General features: G+C 49.1%; 1 protein-coding gene across 1 annotated transcript; it reads right to left on the bottom strand.

The window, feature by feature from the left end:
* Positions 1 to 3274: 3274 nt before the first annotated feature.
* Positions 3275 to 19576, bottom strand: SLC52A3 (solute carrier family 52 member 3). The gene is made up of 5 exons (XM_005887929.2): positions 19433 to 19576; positions 9348 to 9970; positions 7214 to 7713; positions 5377 to 5500; positions 3275 to 4557 (listed from the first exon to the last, which is right to left on the bottom strand). The coding sequence occupies exons 2-5, from the start codon at positions 9912 to 9914 to the stop codon at positions 4345 to 4347; spliced, it is 1404 nt and encodes a 467-aa protein (XP_005887991.2). The 5' UTR covers positions 9915 to 9970; positions 19433 to 19576; the 3' UTR covers positions 3275 to 4344.
* Positions 19577 to 22098: the final 2522 nt, after the last annotated feature.

The raw sequence follows: 22098 nt of genomic DNA, 5'->3' as shown, positions 1-22098 counted from the left end.
CACAGGTCTCATAGAGCTAAATCGCAGTGTCCACAGGGCTGTGTCCTTACACAGGAGAAGAATCCATTTCCGTACTCATTCAGGTTGTCAGCAGAATCAAGTTCCTCGTGGTCACAGCTTCCTGCTTCCTTGATGGCTGTCAGCCAGGGCTGGACTTGGCTCCTCAGTGCCTCTCTTCTTGGTCTTTGCATATAGGTTTTTCCTGAATCTCAGAGCCAAGCCACTTGGCATCTCTCTGACTTCTGCCGGGTCTTTCTTTCCTTTCTCTTCCTTCCTTCTTTCCCTGCTTCCTCCTCCTTCTTTTTCTCCCTCTTTCCTTTTTTTCTTTTATTTTCCTTTCTCTTCCATTCCCTCCATCCTTCTTTCCCTCCTCCCCCTTCCTCCCTTTCTCTCTCCAGCTGTGATGACACATAACACTGTGTAGGTGTAAGGTGTATGACTGTGATGATCTGACACACGTATATATTGTAACCTCAATAAGATTAGTCAACACATTCGTCACCTCCAATAGTTACTATTTTGTGTGTGGTGATAATACTTCAGATCCATTCTTTTATTGATGTTCAAGCATATAATACAGTTTTTTGGGTTTTTTTTTTTTTTTGCCTTTTGTGTATCTTTTTTGGAAAAACATATTTTCACTTCCTGTGTCCATTCTTAATAGGATTGTTTGGGGGTTTTTTTGCTATTGAAGGGTATGATGCTGTATATTTCTTATTTCTTTCACTGACTCTCTTCTTTTTTAATGTTTATTTTTATTTATTTATTTGATTGCACCAGGTCTTCGTTGTGGCTCGTAGGATCTTCGACCTTCATTGTGACATGTGGGATTTTTTTTTTTCTTTTCTTCTTTTTTTTTTTAGTTATGATATGTGAAGTCAGTTACAGACTGTGAGATCTAGTTACCTGACCAGGGATGGAACTGGGGCCCCCTGAATTGGGAGCGCAGAGTCCCAGCCACTGAACCACCATGCGGAGTCCCCAGTGAGTCTCTTCTGATTCTCTGTTTTTTAAAGACTTATGTGATTAGATTGGGTCCATTCAAGTAATCCAAAGTAACCACCCTATTTAAGATCTATAACCTTAATTCTATCGGGGGTGTCCTCAGGGATACCCACCCGCTGCCAACCCTAGGCAGAGTCCAGAGTCCTGATCTCATTCTTCCGGGAAATGCCCTTGGTTGGACCATAAAGACATCATGTGACTTGGGTCAGACTTGTAGGGCAGGCCTGAGGTTAAGGGGCATTCAGGGTCTCTAGCAGATATTCTCACAAAGTGGAAGCTTTTTAATGAAAATGACTGAGCGCTCACTGTTTGCAGATGTGAAGCTAATTAATCCTCACCAGAACCCTGAAAGAGCGAGGCTTTTATTGTCCCCATTGTACAGAGGAAGAGACCAAGGAGAGCTGACTTGTGCAAGGTAACTTAAAGGCTGTCAAGGTCACAGGACTCCCAAGGAGGTGGGTGGAAGTGAAACCACAGGGAGGGCTGTCAGATGGAGGTGCCTTTTCCAGTTACCAAGTCACTGCCCTCCCACCTCGTCCTTGACAGAATGTACTGCTATGGCTAGCACTGCAGGCTACCCGCTCTTCTGCATCTGCTTCCTGTGTGTGTAATTAATCTTGGAGCGTCTTCCCATGTCAGTACAGAGAGATGGTCTTTGTGCTCATCTTCCATTCCAGTATCTTTTGTGGGTGGAATGACTAGAAACAATCCAAATGCCCTTGGAAGGGCAAATACAAATAAAAACATTTCTTCCTGGCACCAAAAAGGGAAAGAGACATCCCTGCTCCTTTCTCTTAGAGCATTTACTTTAGAAAACTTGTAAATTTTTTCTCGGATCCTTTTCCCTTGTATATGAGTCTTTTTAAAAAGCTGAATAAGCCTCTTGTCAGTTTTTCTATCCAGGAATGTTTTTCTCAAGGATGGAGGAACTCTCAGTTTGCATTGTAAATATCAGGAAGCCACGCCCCCTTCACCCACACTCCGAGCCAAGTGAGGAGCTTAACTTCAAGGTTTGGCTCCAAGTTCCAATGCCACCTTCATAGAAAGGTATGGATTCTTCTTTCCTGTGGACGAGGACAATTAGCTAGCAGACAGCCACCCCACATGCCAGCTGAGTTCAGGATGACCAACCGTACCATCTAGTTCTCTTTCTTGAGGACAAGTTGTCATTTGAGAACCTGGATATAATGTTAACAGGTTGTGTCTGCTGGGCTTTATAAAAGGGTGGAGTTTCTTTCCACCTCTGCGGTCTCTTTAGCAGTCTGTCCCTGATGTATACCACAATCACATGGAACATATATTCAATAATCAATTTTCTATGTTTTCTGCTTTTGTGGGAGGTTTTTGGATGTGGTGGGAGATTTTTAAAATGTTGTCTCCAACACCTTCAAGTGCCTCTCTACAGAGGGCTGGCTGAAACAAATCTGGCAGCTCCACACAGTGGAATACTATGCAGTCATTACAAAGAATGAGAAAACTACATTTTCACTGTTGCGCGAAAATGCAAAGTACACAGTGATTTACTACTCTTTATGTAAAAAGACTCTATATTTGAAATTGTTTACACTTGCATAATCTCTGGAAGAATAAACTAGGAACTAATAAAACTGCTCATGTACGTGTTAAGAGGAACTGGACAGAGCGGGAAGTGGAGAGGGATGGAATTTCTTTTTTGCTAAATATCATTTTATATTTTATGATTTTTGAAATATGTGACTTTATATTATCTATTCAAAATAAAAAGGAGGGGTGGTGGTAAGCAAACAAAACAAACCTGTGAAGAAAAGAAGTCCCAGGATCAGACCTTCTCTAAGCCCTTGATTCTGTTTATTTCTGAGCTCAGCCTTCACTTTAGCACCAACTGAAAGCTGATTATATTGAAACATTTTTTTGGCATTCACGTTGGACTTTCTCTGGAAGAATGACCTTAGTGTAAAAACAAGGAATATCTTTATTTATTTATTTATTTTTAAAAAGATAAAGCCCAAAAACTATCAGGTAGCTAACACACTCCTCCCCATTCTCCTCCTCCCTCCAGTTCAGAGGACTGCCTCCCAGTTCAGAGTCAGCCAGTGAAAGGGGTGGGGGAACTCATGTTCAGAGTCTTGCTGTGGCCCCTCCACCCCAAACCTCTCCTTCTGCCTCTTAGGAGGTCATTTACTCTCCAAGGAGTGAGCCTTCCTGGGTCAGCAGGGGTAACAAGAAAGGGTAGGTGAGGTACAACGTTCCTCCATACTGGGACTCCAGGATGCCTAAAAGAGAGTCCACCGTTAGCCATCTGTTTTCTAGACGCTTCTCTGTGAGAACAGGGGTGGAAAGGATATGGAGAAGGGAACATCTCTTAACCCTTCTAGCCACTTCTAGGCTTTGTTGATTGTCACTCCTGTTATTACTCTTGGTCATCAGATCAGGACATGCTGGGTGCTTCTCCCTTTTATCCCTGTGCCAAACCTATGACATAGGTGCTAATAATTCACATTTTGTGGAAGAGGAAACAGAGGTACATAGCGATAAAGTGACTTCCCCAAGGTCACATGGCTTATAACAGGCGGCTCACCCTCCCAGCTGTTCCCCTTCTAACACCATCCAGCTGGGTGCTGCAGAACCGTTGTCGACGTGAAAAATATTCACAATCTAAAAGTTAAAGAGTTATGTTTTATTCAGCGGGAATTTTTAGGACGTCAAGCCTGGGAGGCAGCATCTCAAGTAATCCCTAGAGAACTGCTCTGAGGAGGTTAGGGGAGGAGCTAGGATACAGGAGTTTGGCCACAAAGGGCAGGTAGTGGAAACATCAATAGATTACTGTTATGAAGGAAAACCAGAAACTGCAAGGTAAGCAATTCAGCGCTTTTCTATGTATTTAGCATGAGTCTGGGCTCACTGAAATCATCCCTCTGACATGCACCTCAGCTATCTGGGGCCAGTATCCTGTGTTTTCACATCCTGAGTTTCCTCAGGGCTCACTGGCTCATGTTGGACACCTGCAATCGCTGGTGGCCGTGATATCCTTTGCTTATTGATATGGTAGAAAATAGTTCATTTCTCACAGTCATCTCTCAAGAGCTAAAACGAGATCTGAGAAGCTAGAACAGCAGGCGCTGTGACAGAGTTGGGGTGGGCTGTGCTTTGCATTTCCATGTCCCCTGGGAGGCTCATACTATTCCCCACCTTTCCTGAGAGGAGTTTGTGTTGTACACAAAAGTACTCAGACTCTGCCTCCCTGCTGGTCTACCACTGGCTCTGTGACCTTGGGCACACACCTTGCCTCGAGATGTCCCAGTTTTCAGGAGTTAGTAATGAGGGCGGGGCCTTATGATGGATCACGTCCCTTCAGCTGGTTTAGGCGGAGCACTGCAGGCTGCAGAAGTCAGCGGATGAGAAGAGCCTCAACACGTTGACCAGCGGGAACATGACAACCGCTCCCAGGAGCGAGCCCAGCTGCACCGCCGCCCCGCACCATAGGAGGGCGCTGCGGCTGTGATCGCGCAGGATCACACCCAGCATCACCTTGACGTAGCTCAGACAGCCAGTGAACAGCACCCAAGAAACCACCTGCAGAGACACGTTGGGAGAGATGCTGAGTGAAGGTGACTTTGGGGTGAGCCCCAGGGGCAAAGGGCACCTCTAGGGTGACCTAACATGGCTAAGAGAACCCCATGGAATAGCCTCTAAGTGCAAGGAGAGCTAATGGCCCCCCTGAGTTGACCTCCCCAAGGATAAAGGAGAACCCAATAGCTTTCTGTCCCCCATGATCAAGTCAGGACTTCCCTGGTAGCTCAGCTGGTAAAGAATCCACCTGCAATGCAAGAGAATCCAGTTCGATTCCTGGGTAGGGAAGATCCCTTAGAGAAGGGATAGGCTACCCACTCCAGTATTCTTGGGCTTCCCTGGTGGGTCAGACAGTAAAAGAATCCACCTGCAATGGGAGAGGCCAGGGTTTGAGCTCTGGGTTGGGAAGATTCCTTGGAGGAGGGCATGGCAACCCAAAGTTGCCTGAAGAATCCCCATGGACAGGGGAGCCTGGTGGGCTACAGTCCATGGAGTCACAAAGAGTCAGACACAGCTGAGCGACTAAGCACAGCACAGCATGATCAAGTCGGGGGCAACTGGGAGAAGGCTACTGCTGCCATACACAGTGGAGAGTGTGGCGTTCATGGGAGAGTCTGCACTGTCACCTTGGACCAGCCAACTAACCTTCTGAAGCCTCTATTCCCCATTGAGAGCATCCCTCCTCCTCCCCACACCCACCTTGGGCTTCCTGAGCAAGTAACCACAAAGCACTTGGTCAGTAGAAGGAGCTGTACTCTGGGTCTCCTAGGCCTTGGCTAGGTAGGGGTTGGGGGTGGATAGCGCCACAGTCCAGACACTCACGATGAGGACTTCTCCGCCCCAGTGGCCCTGCATGAAGGGGCAGGGGCTCATCACAGCCATGGCCATGTTGTAGGCTCCGAAGCTGGTCCCGAGCACTGCGAGGACTCCCAGGAATGGCAGAGACCTAGGACAGAGTTGGGGGGCTGGGGTGTGATTGGAGGACTGAGAAGCCTGAACATTTGCTCCTACTCTCCCACCCAGCTCGAGCTCCAGGGGGCCACATGGAGTGGTCAGCTTCTCTAGGTTTAGAGGTTAGACCCATGTGGAAACTTCCAGGCTACCCAGTTCAAGTGCATCAGTGAGGTTCCTGAGATCAAGACTGGCACAAGTCATCCTGAGTATTAACAGCAAAGCCCAGCATCCCAGCGGAAGAAACAGAACAGATTCTGGGGCTACACAAGCCTGGTTCAAATCCCAGTTCCTCCTGCAAGACTGGGCCCTAAGCCTCAGTTTCTTCACCTGTGAGATGAGTCTTGTGTGGCTGGGAGAATGCAGGGGAGCAGAGTGTGTAGGGCCTGGCCCTGGTTGTGGGCCCACCTGGTAGCAGCTGTTGCTATTTCCTCCTGCAACACCTCGCACCCACTCTAGGAAGTTGGGCAGATGAGTGGGAGGCTTGGATCATGGCACTGTGACTGTAGGGTGTGCTATGCAGCCTCGGGTGACCCTTCTTCCCTCCACCCTCAGCTCTCTGGTCCACAATGTGAGATTTGCATGATCCGTGGGCCCTGGTAGTCGGCTCAGAGGCACTGGTGACCTTCCGTGTAGCCCTCGGTCTGACCACTGAGGACACCATCCTTCATTTGAGGCCTTTTCCCCGGGATCTCCCCATCCACGCTGACAGGTTAGAGTGGAGGGCTGCCTACCTCTAAGGACACTTTCTGTCTCAGGATTCTTGGATTCTGGGACTCTCAGATTCTATATTTCTAACATTCTGGGCATCTCAGAGTCCACAGATCTGCAGCCTCTGGTCTGTTCCCTCAGAGATCTCCAGCTTCGCTCCACAATTTTCAAACCCAAGGGAGAAAACTCAGCTTTCTGGCAAACGGACATCTGTCCGGCTCTCCCATCCTCATGATCCCTCCTTCCCTGGCAGGGGGTGGGGGTGGGGTGGGCAGGACTAGGGGAGGTGGGGATGGCAGGTGGGGATGGGCAGGGCTGAGAGGCAGTAAGGACAGGCAGGGCAGAGGAGAAGGTGGGAGGCAAGGGGGACCTAAAATTTCATGACCCCAAGGTGGGTGTTTCACCTGTGGGGTCTGAAGCCCCTGCATCAGAACCACTTAGGTTGCTTATTAAAATTTGGAACCCCAGGCCTCGATCTAGGCTGACTCAATTTGTATTTTATCAATTTGCTCAGCCATTCTTCTAGAATTACAGCTGTAAGAGGGCCAGTGTGGGCCGGAGGCAGGAGGGCAGGACTCAAATCCTGGGAATTAGACATGAGCAAACGCTTTCTCCGAGCCTCAGGGTTTCCATTTGTAAATAGGAGCCTCGCTTCCTGCCTGCTTATTCCTCCTCATGGGCCAGTGGTGGTGAATGTAGACCTGACATGCGCCAGGCACTCACTGCTCTAAAAGCTTTACAAAATTAGCCCCCAGCAACCTAAGAAGATCTATTATTCTCCCCATTTTCCAGATTAGACTCCTGAGGCCCAGAGAGGCGTCCAGTATCACAGAGCTAGCAAGTGGCAGAGCCGGGACTTGAACCCAGGCAGTTGAGCCCCAGACATCGTGTTCTTAACTATCCCACCTCCAGCCTGATAGGTAGGCGCGGTGGATTCTCGGTTCTGACACGAAGTGCACCCCCAACCCGAGCTCTCCAGGGCCAGGTGAGGGCAGACCTGTTAGGCAGAAAAATGGAGAGGAAGCAGGTGAGAGGGCTGGCCATGGAGCTGAGGGTGGCGGACAGGTGGTAGGCCACAGGCCCGTAGGACAGGCAGGAGTAGGTCTGCACCGAGGGCAGCACGCCGTTGGTGAGCGCGTTCACAAAGGCCACCAGGACGTAGATGAAAGTCAGGTGGGCCAGGTGCTGGGGGGCCGTCTTCTCCTCCGGAGGGTCCTGGGCCTTGCCGCTCTCCTCCGGGGGACCCAGGTCCTTCCCTTCCTGTGGCCGGATGGAGTTGAGGGTGACCTGAGAGGTGAGGAGGTCTTCTATGGAGGCTTCCCAGCGCTTGGGTTGACGCTGGAGGAAAAAGAAGGAGATGAAGCAGCAGGCCATCATGAAGGAGAGCAGAAGGAAGAAGACCAAGGGCGAGAAGTTGGCGGGCAGGTAACGGCTTTCCAGGTGGATCACGGAGGGTGCTGTCCCAGCGAGCTTGGACACCAAAGTGCTGCTAGCTCCCTGGGAAAGACAAAACAAGGGCCAGTCAGATCCCTGGGTGATTTTTTTTTTTTTTTTTTTACAAATTGAAGGTTTGTGGCAACCCTATGTTAAGCAAGTCTATTCGTATTTTTTCCAACAGCATTTGCTCACTTCCTGCCTCTGGGTCACATTTTGGTGATTCTTGAATTATTTCAAACCCTCCACTAGCAAAAAAATTGTGACTCACTGAAGGCTCAGATGATAGTTGACTTTTTTTTTTTTTTGGCTGCCCCACACAGCTTGTGGGCTCTTCATTGTCTAACCAGGGATTGAACCTAGATCCCCTAAAGTGGAAGCTGAGTTCTAAGCTCTGGATCACCAGGAAATTCCTAGATAGTTAGCACTTTTTATTAATAAAATATTTTAAAATTATGCTATGTACATTGTTTTTTTTAGACACAGTGCTATTATACACTCAATAGACGACATATAGCGTAAACATAACTTTTATAGGCACACAAAAAGTTTGTGTGACTTTTTTATTGAGATATTTGCTTTATCGTGGTGGTCTGGAACCAAATCTGCAATTGTCTTCGAGGTCTGTGTGTATACAAGAAATACTAGGCATTATCATTATTATGTAAGTGATGGATAGTATACGCACAGCTACTATGGTGAGGATAATATATGCTCACACTGACTCGCTCGCTGGGCAGCAGCACTGGATCTGTATCAGCCTGTGTGTGTCCTCTGACAGCGCCAGTGCAGCCCCCACTTTAAGGAGCGCGGAGGTGTCAGGACAGAAGCTACAGCTCCGCCCACTCAATGCCCTCCAGGGCTGGCAACCGAAAATATGCATATTCAGAGATGGGGCTGGCTTGAGACAGAAGAACAGCCCCACCCAAAGGCGCCCTGTGGTGACTGTTTTCAAGAGATATCATGCATCTAGATTTATGTGAAATTTCAAAACATTTGAATGTTATTAACTAATTCAAACTCTCAAAAAAAAAAAAAAATCTTGCCTGTTATGGTAGCCCAGGCCAGCGATTTGCAACCATTGCTGCACTGCTGCAGTTTGGATCATATCAGACACATATATTGTCCCACATCCAGTGAGAAAGTTTGATGCTGTAAACACATGGGGTAACGTCTAAACGTTTATCAACGTCTAAAGTCTGTGGTTCTCAAGCTCGGTTGTACATTAGTGGCACCTGGGGACTTTTCAATAAAGACACGTTCACAATCCCTTATCTGCAACTCTAAAATCCGAAAGGCTCTGAAAGTCAGAATATTTTCGTGACTTGGTTGACAGCAACATTTGAACTGGATATGAAGCTGTTTATAGCCCTCATCTGCCTATGGGGCATGAATGCCCTGGGCTGTGGGCTGTGGGGATCGCTGTGCCCATTGCCGTGTCACAGGCCCTGTCTTAGACGTGGGGTAAGTGTGTTCTACGATCTGAAACTCCAGATTTCAAAATACACCCGACCGCAAGGATTTCAGAGGAGCCCCACCCTAGATATGTGTGTGTCTCAGCAGTGCCCCCAGGTAATCAGAAGTGCTGTTGGGTCAAGAATACAGGTCCACCCAACATCTAGGGAACACCAGCCCTTGGTAAGATCTTGCTTGTGACCAAGGACAGATCTGCAACGACCCTGAGAGATGCCAGATACCTGTGGGCTGTCCATGTTCCTGGTGGTCTCAGGGCTCAGGGTGGTGGCCGATATCTCTGTGACGTTGACGCAGGTGGTGAGACCCGAGCCCTGGGCAAGAGCCACCAGTGCAGGCAGGAGGCCGCTGAGTCCTTCGCCCACAAAGAAGGTGGTGAGGTAGTAGGTGGGCAGCCTGCTCATGAAGGGCAGGAAGGTGACAGAGGAGGTGCAGTCCACCAGGGCCAGGAAGAAGGTGAGGACCAGGAAGGCAATGCTGTGCCGGCTGCCCAGCACCCAGGAAGTGACGTTCCAGAGGAAGGCGAAGAGGGTGCAGGCGATGGTGCCCACCCCCAGCACGGTGAAGACAACGGCCACCTCGGAGAGGCAGCCGGGCCGGAAGTGATGGAGCAGGGTGACCAGCAGGGGGCCGACGTTGGCCAGCTGGATGATCACTGTGAGGTAGGAGGGCAGATACCAGCCCTCCGGTAGCTCTGTCACCAGCAGGGGCAGCTCCACCCAAAGCCCGTTGATGGCCACCCAGGAGCCCATCCCGAACGTGCAGACCAGCAGGTGTATCAGGAAGGCCATGGTGACGTCCGCCTGGGCCGGAGGCAGCTCCCTCCGCAGATCAGCCTGCAGCGTGTCTGATAGAGAAGAGTATCAGTGAGCCATGTCAGGTGCGTCATATAGCAAAAGACGGTGCTTCTGGGCCCAGGGTTTTCTCTTATTATTCCCCTCTCCGTGAACACGTTGGCTTTTTATTAGCAGAAAACATGGACAAATCCCTTTATAACTAACCTTTCAGCAGGGAAAGATTTCCTAATCATGACTCCTAAATCCAGAGTCCACAAAAGAAAAATTTGATACTGAAGGAGGAAACAGAACAGGCTCCATCTTGGGCCTGACTGTGGACTTTGAGCTAAATGCCTAGTATCTATGGAAATGACATACCAACTGGAAAACCAGACCCCCCCAGATGGAAGAGCCCCAGGGCTCGTACCTAGACTCTCCCTCACCTAAAAGAATACCCTAATTGTATAACCGAATAGAATCATAAATTCTATTATGCTTACTGGGGTATGATCACAGGCCTATTGATAATTGTCCACTGTTAACTACCTAGGCCTAAGGCATATGAATCATGGGTTAACTTTGATTGTATCTTTCTTTTCCTTTGTTCAGACTAGTTTCAGGGAATTTGGGGAGGTGGGTTTGGGCACGTACATTTAGGGTACATAAGGTTTTCACAAAAACTGATCGGGGTCCTTGGCTAAGAGGAGACTCTGCCTTGGGCCCGCTGGTGTAATAAACTGCACTCCACTATCTGCATTGTTCTTCTGAGTGAATTTGTTTCCTGGAATGCGTGGCTACAATAATACATTCTACTGCATAAATATTAGAACACACAAAAGAAAGCAAATAAAACAGCCTCTGCAAACAATGACAAAAAAAATACCAAAAAGAAGATCAAAAGACAGATGATATCCGGGGCGAAAATACTGCAATGTAAAGCACAGACAAAAGGTTCATCTTCCTAATATGTCAAGAGTTTTTGCAGATTAAGAATAAAAAGACCCAACAGAGAAGTCGACATAGGATATGAACAGTTCAGAGGGAAAAATACAAGTAAGTCTTAGACCGTCCCCTTCATTCACCATGGGAAATGTCAATCAACAGTGACTCCATTTCTCACTGTGAGATTGTTCCAAAGCCATGAGTTATACACGAGGTTACTATTGCTTGCAGTCTTGTTGATAACAGCAAAACATAAGAGACAACCTTTGTGCCATTCACAGAAGAGAGGCTAGTGGAAGAGATGATGGCCTGTTAGAATAGCACACACCTGTTACAAAGAGAGGGAGGTGGGAGAGCTCACTGGTTGGTGGATGGTGACAGGCCTCAAGGCTGAGTGGATAAGTGAACAACATCAAGGTAGGTGCACAGTGTATGGTCTTTTGGACTTAGGGGAAGAGGAGGAAGAATATGTTCTCTGTATTTGCGCAAAGCAGACTTTGAAGGACACATAGAAACTGCTGGGATGTTTGCAGCATCTCAGTGTAGATCTTTTTATATAATTTTGATTTGTGAACCATGTAAACACAGCACACTATCTGTTACAAAAATATGGTTATCTGATATAAAATTCCAGTCTGGAGTTCTTCTTCTCAAATTATAGAGCTCCATCTCTGGACAGGCCCTTGGAGACCGCCTGGCTGTAGCCCTCTAGAGCCATGCTGTGACCTGTTTAAGTAAAGTGAAGTGAAAGTCGCTCAGTCGTGTCTGACTCTTTGCAACCCCGTGGACTATACAGTTCATGGGATTCTCCAGGCCAGAATACTGGAGTGGGTAGCTGTTCCCTTCTTCAGGGGATCTTCCCAACCCAGGAGTCAAACCCAGGTCTCCTGCATTGCAGGAGATTCTTCACCAACTGAGCCACTAGGGAACCCCAAGAATACTGGAGTGGGTAGCCTATCCTTTTTTTTACTACCTTCCCAATTACCTGTGTCACACCACCTGTGCTGTTACCCTCAGTCTAAGAAAAAACAGTGGAGAGGGTTTGTCAACTGAAAAAAAAAATCAGCATCTCACAACATAAGAGCAGTGAGTTTCAGCTTTATTCAGGGACCTATGCAGGAAAGCTATGATCAACATAGACAGCATATTAAAGAGTAGAGAGACCACTTTGCCAGCCAAGGTCCATCTAGTCAAAGCTATGGTTTTCCAGTAGTCATGTACAGATATTAGAGTTGGACCATAAAGAAGGCTGAACACCGAAGAATTGATGCTTTCAAATTGTGGTGCTGGAGAAGACTCTTGAGAATCCCTTGGACAGCAAGGAGATTAAACCAGTCAATCTTAAAGGAAATCAGTCCTGATATTCATTGGAAGGACTGATGCTGAGCTGAAGCTCCAGTACTTTGGTCACCTGATGCAAAAAGCCAACTCATTGGAAAAGACCCTGATGCTAGGAAAGACTGAAAGCAGGAGAAAAGGGGGCGACAGAGGATGAGACGGCTGAATGGCATCAATGACTCAATGGACATGAGTCATTTGAGCAAACTCTAGGAGATGAAGGACTGGGAAGCCTGGCATGCTGCAGTCCATAGAGTCCCAGAGTCGGAAAGACTGAGCGGCTAAGCAATAGAAATGTGAAGATTATAGCCAGGAAGACAGCCTCTCAGGTCTGAGGAACTGCCCCAGAGAGGTAAGGGAGGAGCCAGGATATATATGAATTTGTTGTTGGGAGTTACATGTGGTCATACATAAGTCTAGGTAAAAGATTAATGCCAGTCACACACCCACAGACACAGACACAAACTCAGCTCAAGTTAATGATTTTAGTGCTTTTCAATGTAAGGGAAGATACAGGATGTCTGGGTCACTGGAATAATTCTTTCTTTGGTTTGCATCTTAACTGTCTGGGGGCTGTATATCTGAAACAGAATGCTTCATGCTGAATGCTTTTCTATCCTGAATGCCCCTCAGGAAGCACTGACGGTCAACTGCTGTGGGTTCCAACTTAATCCTTGTAGAGATGGGATGTCAGGCAACATTCTTTGTTCACAGAGTTGAGTGAGTAACTGGAGGCAGCTGCCTGAACTTGAAGCCAGGTCTGCCTCTGAGCTTACTGAATGATTTGGGGTGACTGAGTTTGCCTCCCTCTACCTCATTTCCCCTCTCTGTAAATCGACCTCATGGTTTGTAATGAGATGCAACGTTAAGGAGTATATATTGTCTTAACAGTACCTGGCGCATAGAAAGCGCTCACTAAGGGTTTGCTGTTATAGTTATTACTTTTTTCTAATTTGCACGAAAATTAACATATGAATATTAAAATTACTAAAGGAAAAAAAGAAAGTTCCCCTGGAGGTACTGCCTGAAATCACAGCTGGCACAGGTACCATTTTGGAGAGAAATGTTGACTGGTCCAATCACATCCTTTTTACAGATGGGGAATGGGGTGGGGTCTATGGGGGTGGAGGGCCTCTCCGGAGGCTAGTGTTGCAGAGGCTGGGTCCTCTGAAGCAGATGGCTCCACTCACCTCTCCCCAGGACCCTGATCTCTTGGTTCTGCTCAACTCACATGGTCAGCCTTTAACTCCTTGTCTCTCTTCTAGAGCATGCTGGGGCAGCCCCTGTGGGGTGGAACTTCCTCTCCAGGTTCCCGTACATAGAGCTGACTCTCCAACCCCAGACTCTCTTCCTCTGAAACCCAATCCTCCCTGGGAGGTGGAATGCAGCCAGACCTGCTTTCAGTCCCATTTCACCACCTCCTGTCTGGGGGCCTTAGGCGAGTCACTAAAGCTCTGTTTCCTCACCAGCAAGCTGGCCCCACTGACAGCACAGGTCAAGCCCTGGCTCTGGGCGTGCCCAGAGGACCCACAGAGAGAGGGCAAACTTCTGTCTTAGCCTGGCTGGGGCACCATCTTCACACCCATCTGCATCTCAGCTTTCTGCAGGACTCTGCCCCTCAGGAAACCTCCACTGGCTGCCAGCCCCAGACCCCAGGCCCCTCCGTTCAGGGTTTTCCTGGAGTGGGTGTGTCCTGGTACATTTGCCAGGGAGACTGAAACCCCTGGAGGGCAGGGGCTGCTTTGGAATCTCGCATTCTGACAGTGGTGGAAGAGCCTTTACAGATGACCTAGCTCCAGTTTGTGAACTGGTAACTCACTGGCTGCAGGCAAGCAGCAGATGTGTTATTTTGATGTGGGGTGAGTTGTAAATAATTAGTTACTGACGTCTGCAAGTCAGAAAGGATTTGGCAAACAAAACTCAGGATTTCTGGCTTCTCCTGAATATTCTGGAAGACAACACCAGGTCAGCTTGCCTACATGGCAACAATCACACTTGGCCCTCTTTAACTTAGGGCACCCACCCGGGACCCTCCAAGCCTGATACACTGCAAACCCTGATCAAGCCTAGCCCTCATTTTTGAGAGCAAGATGTGGCTTGCCCTGGATCCTGTCCTAGTAGGGGGCAAGGTGTGGGCTGGGATCCAACCTTGGGCCTCTCTCTCAGATCTGGACTCAGGTCACTGCCTCCAGCCACCTTACTGCTCTTGCTGCACTAGTGTCTAGAGGCAGATGTCTGGCCTCAAATCCTGGCTTCAACCTTGAACTAATTGGCTTAACTTCTGGTGTCTGATTTCTCTTATACAAAATGGGAGGCTCCCAGTACCAACATCAGAGTTGTTATGACTATGAAACCTGCAAAATGCTCACTGATGCCTGATACTTCGTATGTGTACATGTTAATGATCACAATTACCATTTCAAAAAATGTGGCAATTGCATTTAAAAACACAGTTATCCTGAACACTTCCTGATACCACAATACACGTCATTTCTGAAGGCAGAATTTTGTCATCACTTCCCTCTAAACAATCAACAAGCAGGGATTTTTAGTCACCTGCTTTGTGCCCAGTGCTGTGAGGGGTGCAAGCAGAAAAGACACAGGGGCTATCCCCAGAGAAAAGTGTGAGGAAGAGGTGGGTGGGCGGCAGGACCCAGATGCATCATGGGCCAAAGCAGAGGCAGAGCTACAGGTAGAGGGGAGGGAGCAGTGGCTGGGGCTGGATGGAAAGGCAAGGTTCCTGCCCTACATTGGCCAAGGCAGGTAACTCACGGGCTGCAAAACAGAGGCAGTGTTGCCCCAGAGGATCAGTGGAGTGGAGGAGGGAAAAGACCTCTTTCAAAAGCCAGCAGTTCATCATAGCTTCTTAGCAGCTCACTGTACTGTCCAAGGAGACCCAGAAATAGGTGCTGGCTGCTCACTCCAACCTGAGACCACAACCTGTTATACAGCAGGCAGAATCTCATTGAAAAAAAGCTGACCCCCATCAGCTCCGGTAGAGTTCTGCCTAGGATGAGTGAAACACTTTGGAAGGAAAGAAAAGATGGAGCGTTGATACTCCAAGACCAAGGTTACTAGCTGCTTCCCACCAGCCACTCTTCCTTCTTTCATTATTACCAAGACTAGATTTTTGTCTGGACAGATGGCCACTGAGCTAAAGGACTACATTTTCCAACTTCCTTTGTAGCTGGACATGGCTCTTGAATTAAGACCAGGCCAATGAGGTTGTAGGGGCTTCCCTTGTAGCTCAGTCGGTAAAGAATCTGCCTGCAGTGCAGGAGACCGGAGTTCGATCCCTGGGGTGGGAAGATGCCCTGGAGAAGGAAATGGCAACCCACTCCAGTATCCTTGCCTGGAAAATCTCATGGACAGAGGAGCCTGGTGGGATGCAGTCCATGGGGTCGCAAAGAGTTGGGCACGACTGAGTGGCTAACACTAACACTAATGAGGGTGTAAGAGACTTTGAAAAAATCTCCTTAAAGGAAATGTGCTCTTTTGCTCTTCCTCCTCCTGCTGTCTGGAATTTAGATGTGATAGGCAGAATGCCAGCAGCCATTTTGCACAAATGGGAGATGGTGTTGGGGCTAGACAGAGGCTAGACCCCCTCTCAGGCATAGAACTGCCATACCAGCCCTGTTTTGCCCCCTGCTGGGCTATTTTGCTTGTTTTTTGTTTTTTTTTAACTTTTATTTTGTACTGGGATACAGCTGATTAACAATGATTTGACAGTTTCAGGTGAACAGTGAAAGCATTCGCTCATACCATTTTGCTTGTTTAGTGTTGTTATCAATAAGCTTCTACATTGTTTAAGCCACTCTTATTTTTTATAAATAGCAAAACACTGGCTAATTGGGCAGAGATATATGTTCAAGAATGTGCACTGACCAGTGATGGTAAGCAAAAACTAATGAATACATTGATCTCATTTACTATTAATGCCCTGACTCAGAAAGTCAGGTCCTGCCTCAATTAGGATCTGATCAAAACCCAAAATCAAACGAAATGAGTTGTTGAGACACACCTTAAAGAGATACCAAAAGGAACAGGTTAGGAGTAAGTGTGGGGCGAAGGTCTTCCAGAAAAAAATGCAGGGAAAGAGAGAGAGACACGGAGGGAGGGAGCGGTAACTCTCACTATGGAATCTGATAGCAAAAATCAAAAGTGTAAACTGAGACTCAGTTTATATTGATAAAGACTGATTCATAATGGAGTCAAAACAGTAGTGAATATCTGTATTCTGAATAACTTTCTCCAGAAGCCTCAGACATGCTAGGAGAGACGGACAGAAGAATAGTAAATGGTGGGGTCTGACTCACTGTTTCAGGCCTTGAGAGCAGAAGAAGGTATAAAATAAGCAAGGATATAGAGGAGGCAATAAGTGGTATGCCTATTAAGGAGTAATAAGTAAATAATTAAAGGGAGGAGGGGAATTGGCAGAAGATGGTTACCTTTTTATCACCTGAACAGCTATAAAACTATGAGGTCAGCAACCTGGCCAGTTACACATTTACAAATAAGTAGTTTTCCTACATAGAACCAGTAAGAACATAAGATAGGGTAGTCATTTGGGGAAAATAAATAAAGCTGAATCTCTTTCTTATCTCTTACCCAGTCCCCGCTCCATCAAAAGAAAATCAATTTCAGCTGTACTAAATGTTTGAATATTTTTTAAAATTAAAAACATCATAAAAATACTCCAAAGAACATATACACAGAAGGAACAGCTTGTGCAAAGGTCCTGGGGCAGCCTAGGCCAGTGTGGCTGAAACAGTGGGCTTAATGGGGAGCAGAGGGCAGACTGGGGAGGTAAGGGGCCTGAATTTTATTTATGTGCAATGGGTCCCATGCACTGAGAGCCCCAGTCCCCATGGCCCACAGAGATGAGTTCTCTGGGTCCTGAGGCAGGCAGCTGTATACTTTGAGGGAAGTGATTTGGCTCTACAAGTCTCTATTTGGAAAAAAGTCATGGTGGTGTTATGGCCCAGCGTGACCCATCTCCTTTATGGCTCCCCTGCCTTGGCTTATTCCCAGGAGCCACACTAAGTGCCATGTGCTTCTGGAGCATCAATGGCAGTGGACGGCGGATGTCCTGGGCAGAGGTACCTGCCAATGCCGAGGCTGGGTGGCTTCAGAGATCTCAGGAGTGGCTCAAAGAGTGCTGGGGATACTGTTTAAAAGTGCATATCTCTGTTATCTGTTTTACAGTGGCTTTGCAGTTCTTATTCATTCATTTACCCAGTATTCACTGGATACTTGCTATGTGCTGGACACAATCTCTGCTCTCAGGAAAGTGTGGGATGAAACAGTCGCTAAGCAAAGTAGGAACATCGAGCTAGTCAGCTGGTGATAAGGGCTGTGGAGGGAAGGAGCTGTCAGGGGGAGCAGGCAGTCGGGGAGGGCAGCTGGCAGAGGGAACCTGAAGGAAGCCTGGGAGTGAGCCATGTCAGGCGAAAGAGTAGTGGGGGGAGGGGACAGCAAGTGCAAAGGCCCTGGGGTGGGGCCTCACTTGTCTGCCCAGCCAGAAACAGGTCTTGGTGTGGAAAGCACAGCCAGGAGGCTGATGTGGCTATCGCAGGTCCCAGGGGGAGGAACTGGCCAGGTCACATGGGGCCCTGTAGGCAAGAGTTTGGAGGTTTCCTCTGAGTCAAAAATCTCCCCTGCTGGGCCAGCTCTAATTTCACTTTAGATAGAATCATGCTGGCTGTTGTGAGGACAGTAATGGAGAACCAGGGTGGAATCAGGGATGAAGCCTGTTAACCCCTTAGAAAGCTGGTGCAGTTGTCAAGGGGGAAAAGATAAAAACAGTGCCAAGAGTAACCGCTAGAACAACGGCCGCCATTTCTTACTGCTTGTCTCCCCAGGCCCAGCGTTAAGCACTTTACACACATTATCCGTCAAGTCCTCTCAACAATCCTGGAGAAAGTGTGATAATTGTCTACATTTAATATAATAGATGAGGAAACCGAGGCTCAGAGAGGGAAAGTCATTTGCTGAGGTCACACAGCTAGTCAACTGAGAGCTGAGGTTTGAGCCCAGGTATATCTGCGGACCCAGCCCTCTTAAGCAGCGTGAGGAGGGCCCTGGAGGGGAGGTGGTTAGAGACCAGCTTCAGGGGCCAAGCTGAGCAGGATCCCTTTCCACTCACCTCTAGCCTCCCGAAGCACTTGGGCTGGAAAAGGGAGAGACATGCGATCCAGGCCCTGGACAAACCTGGGAGAGACTCCAAACACATCTGTTTCCCAGGCCCTTTGGCGACTGTGGGAAACCAGAAACCTAAGGCTTCAAATGAGACCCTTGACATTCTCCTACAGCAGGTGGGCAAACAGACAGTGAAGCCAGAAGGACAGCCTCAGACAAAGGTGTCTCCTTCCTTCAGATTCTTGCATGAAAAGCTGTGTCCCAGGCCCAAGGGAGTGAAGGGAGTAGGGGTCAGGGGCCAGCACACCCCCACTGGCAGGAAGGGCCTTGTCCACCCTTGACCATCAGAGCCCAAGCCTCTAAGCTTACACTGACCTGCTCTCTGCTCTCTTCTTTATGGCATCACTGGGCATCAGCTCAAGGACGGGAGTTTCTGTGTCTATCTGTCGAGTGCTGCTTTCTCCCATGTGAGTCTGGCCCTGTCCTCTCTCCCAGTGTCCAGATGGCCACCTGGTTTGCGAACCTGCCTGCCTCAGCCGTGGGGGTTAAGTCAGCCAGGGCAGCTCGGACAGTGCCAGCTGACAGCATGGGCGCTGGCCACACACCGCTCCCAGACAAGGGTCTGAGTCAATATTACCCCAGGTTCCAGACTCCTAATAAGACTAGAGGGGTGAGGATGTGGTCCGGGCAGGAGTGAGATGGTATTGAGTGAACAGAACAGGGAGATAGAGACAGTTAAAAAAAAACCTAGAGGAAGAGGTGGAGACAAAAAGACAGAGACTGAGGCATAGAAGGAAAGAAAGAATCAAAAGCTAGAAGCAGAAGCAGGCAGAAAGAAAGACAGAGGCAGGCCAAAGGCAGAGGTTGCAGTGAGCAGGAGGTGGAGGCAGGGGAGAGGCCTGGGTGTGCTGGAGGCCTGGCCCGGGTCAGCCACCGCCCTGGCGCCCTGTGTCCACGTGCATCCAGAGGCCTTCACTTGTCCTCTCCACCGGCTCCCCTGAGCCTCATCCCATCTCTGCATTCCTGTCTCACAGACGTGGAGGAACCAGGCCCAGGGAGGAAGCAGTGCTTGCCTGCCCCCTGTCCACCCCCTGCTCAGCCAGGCTTGTGCTTACCGGCTGTGCGTTGTCAAGCCAGCTGCTCGCACTCTCTGGGTCTTGGAGTCTCCAAAGGTCTAAAGATGCCCGGGCTTTTAGGGCTTTGCTTCAGGGAGGAAGCGAGAAGATAATGGGAGCGCAGCCAGCCAATGTGGACCATGAGTTCCCTTCCTCCCTCACCCCTCTCCCAAGCCCTGGAAGGGCTTCAGCCCTCCCACGGGGCTGACCTTGGCTGGGTTCTCCTCCCCTCAATGCCTATCCCAACCTCCGGTCCCGGTGCCAGGCAGGGGAGACTCCGGCCCCCACCTGGCAGGAGCAGCTGTCTAGATGTCCCAGTGGCATGGAGATGCAGCCGGGCAGAGGTCTGTAGGGGCCCACTCGTTTGGCCTGGGGAGGGGGCGGGTCTGGAGTCCACCCAGCCGGCTCAGGTTGCCCCAACTCCAACCGGACCAACTCCAACAGGGGAGGAGGCCCTTTTTCCCTCCTATCCCTTGGCCTCTGAGCCAGCAGCTGAAATTAGGGGAAAGGCCGTGGGGCACCCACGTCCCCAGACTAGTGCCCCCACCTCGGTGCCCAGTGATCCTTGCCAGGGACTGGCCCCTGGTACTTGCTGCTCTGCCCTTAGCAGACCTGAGCCGCCTGCCAGGCTCTGCTGGCTTACCTGCTGGTCCTGTTCTCAGGCGGCTCTGCATGGGAGGGGCCAGAGGCAGCCAGGTTAGTATTAACCTGTCCCCGCCCCAAGGAGGGGGAAAGGCGGGGGGATGGTGGGTGGGGCTCACCAAGAGCCTACTGTGTGTCTGGAACCTGTCCATGAGCTGATTCTGATGACCCTGATGAGTCAATTTAACGATAAAAGGCTCACATTAGCCAGCGTTTTGACCCCAGAAGACAAAAGACCTGCCCAAGCATTGGCTCTGGCCTCACCATCTGGTCAGCTGTGGTGCTGGAGAAGACTCTTGAGAGTCCCTTGGATAGCAAGAAGATCAAAACAGTCAATCCTAAAGGAAATCAACCCTGAATATTCTTTGGAAGGACTGATGCTGAAGCTGAATCTCCAATATTTTGGCCACCTGATGTGAAGAGCCGACTCATTAGAAAAGATCCTGATGTTGGGAAAGATTGAAGCTGGAGGAGAAGAGGGAGACAGAGGATGAGATGGTTGGATGGTGTCATCGACTCATTGGACATGAACTTGGGCAAACTCCAGAAGATGGTGAAGGACAGAGAAGCCTGGCGTGCTGCAGTCCACAGGGTCGCAAAGAGTCGGACACGACTGAGTGACTGATTGAACAACAACAAATTCCCTACGAGCAGGAATAGCACTCCCTGAAGCAGAAATTCCTGGTTCAAATACCAGTGCTTAAGGATGACACCTGGAAAGGGGGATAATAATAGTGTCCTCCTTGTGGAACAGAAGTCCTAACAGCCAGGGTGTGCTGAGAGGACTCTGTGCCAGGCCCTGAGCTTGACATGGGTTAATATGTTTGATTTCCACCACAGGCTTTGAGGAGATATGACTATTCTCCCTCTAGAGATAAGGCAACAGAGGCCCAGAGAGGTCAAGAGTCTGGCTGAGCCGGGATCTGATGCCCACTGTCAAATGCTGCTGCTGCTGCTGCTAAGTCGCTTCAGTTGTGTCCGACTCTGTGCAACCCCATAGACGGCAGCCCACCAGGCTCCCCCGTCCCTGGGATTCTCCAGGCAAGAACACTGGAGTGGGTTGCCATTTCCTTCCCCAATGCCTGAAAGTGAAAAGTGAAAGTGAAGTCGCTCAGTCATGTCCGACTCCTAGCGACCCCATGGACTGCAGCCTACCAGGCTCCTCCGTCCATAGGATTTTCCAGGCAAGAGTACTGGAGTGGGGTGCCATTGCCTTCTCTGACAAATGTTACTCTGACAAGTAATAGGAGTGCTGTGCTGTGCTTAGTCGCTCAGTCATGTCTGACTCTTTGCGACCCCATGGACTGTAGCCTGCCAGGCTCCTCTGTCCATGGGGATTCTCCAGGCAAGAATACTGGAGTGGGTTGCCATGCCCTCCTCCAGGAGAATCTTCCCAACCCAGGGATTGAACCCAGGTCTTCCGCATTGCAGGCAGATTCTTTTGCTGTCTGACCCACCAGGGAAGCCCAAGAACACTGGAGTGGGTAGCCTGTCCCTTCTTGAAGCCCGAGAATACTGGAGTGGATACTCTATCCCTTCTCCTCGGGATCTTCCGGACCTAGGAATTGAACTGGAGTCTCCTGCATTGCAGGCGGATTCTTTACCAACTGAGCTACCAGGAAAGCCCAGTAATAGTTCACATCCAGTTAAACCTTTCAGTAATCCGAGGCAGGTGCTACTTTTATTCCCTACATTGTAGATGGAGAAACTGATGCTCAAAGAGGTTAAGTGACTCACTCAAGGCCAGTAAGTGCAGAGTCAGGATTCGAGCCCAGATGTAAACTGGCCCAGTGTGAAATAAATCTCACAGGGCTTGGCACCTAGTAACTGCTCACTGCGTGAAGACTTCTACGAATAATTCTGGCTTGCTTTCTGCCTTATTCTCTGAGACAGATAATCACTTGATAAGTAATCACTCCCCTAGGAAATGCTTGGGGTGGGAGGTGAGCAGACCCCAGGGGAAGAGACTGGACCCTTCTCTCAGCTGGCAGGGGCTCAGGAAGTGTTCAACCCAACTCTGGGTT

Source organism: Bos mutus, chromosome 13 (assembly GCF_027580195.1).
Source record: "Bos mutus isolate GX-2022 chromosome 13, NWIPB_WYAK_1.1, whole genome shotgun sequence".
In the NCBI taxonomy this organism is placed as follows: domain Eukaryota; kingdom Metazoa; phylum Chordata; class Mammalia; order Artiodactyla; family Bovidae; genus Bos; species Bos mutus.
The sequence above is the reverse complement of the archived record's forward strand: the minus strand, read 5'-3'. Positions and strand labels throughout refer to the sequence as shown.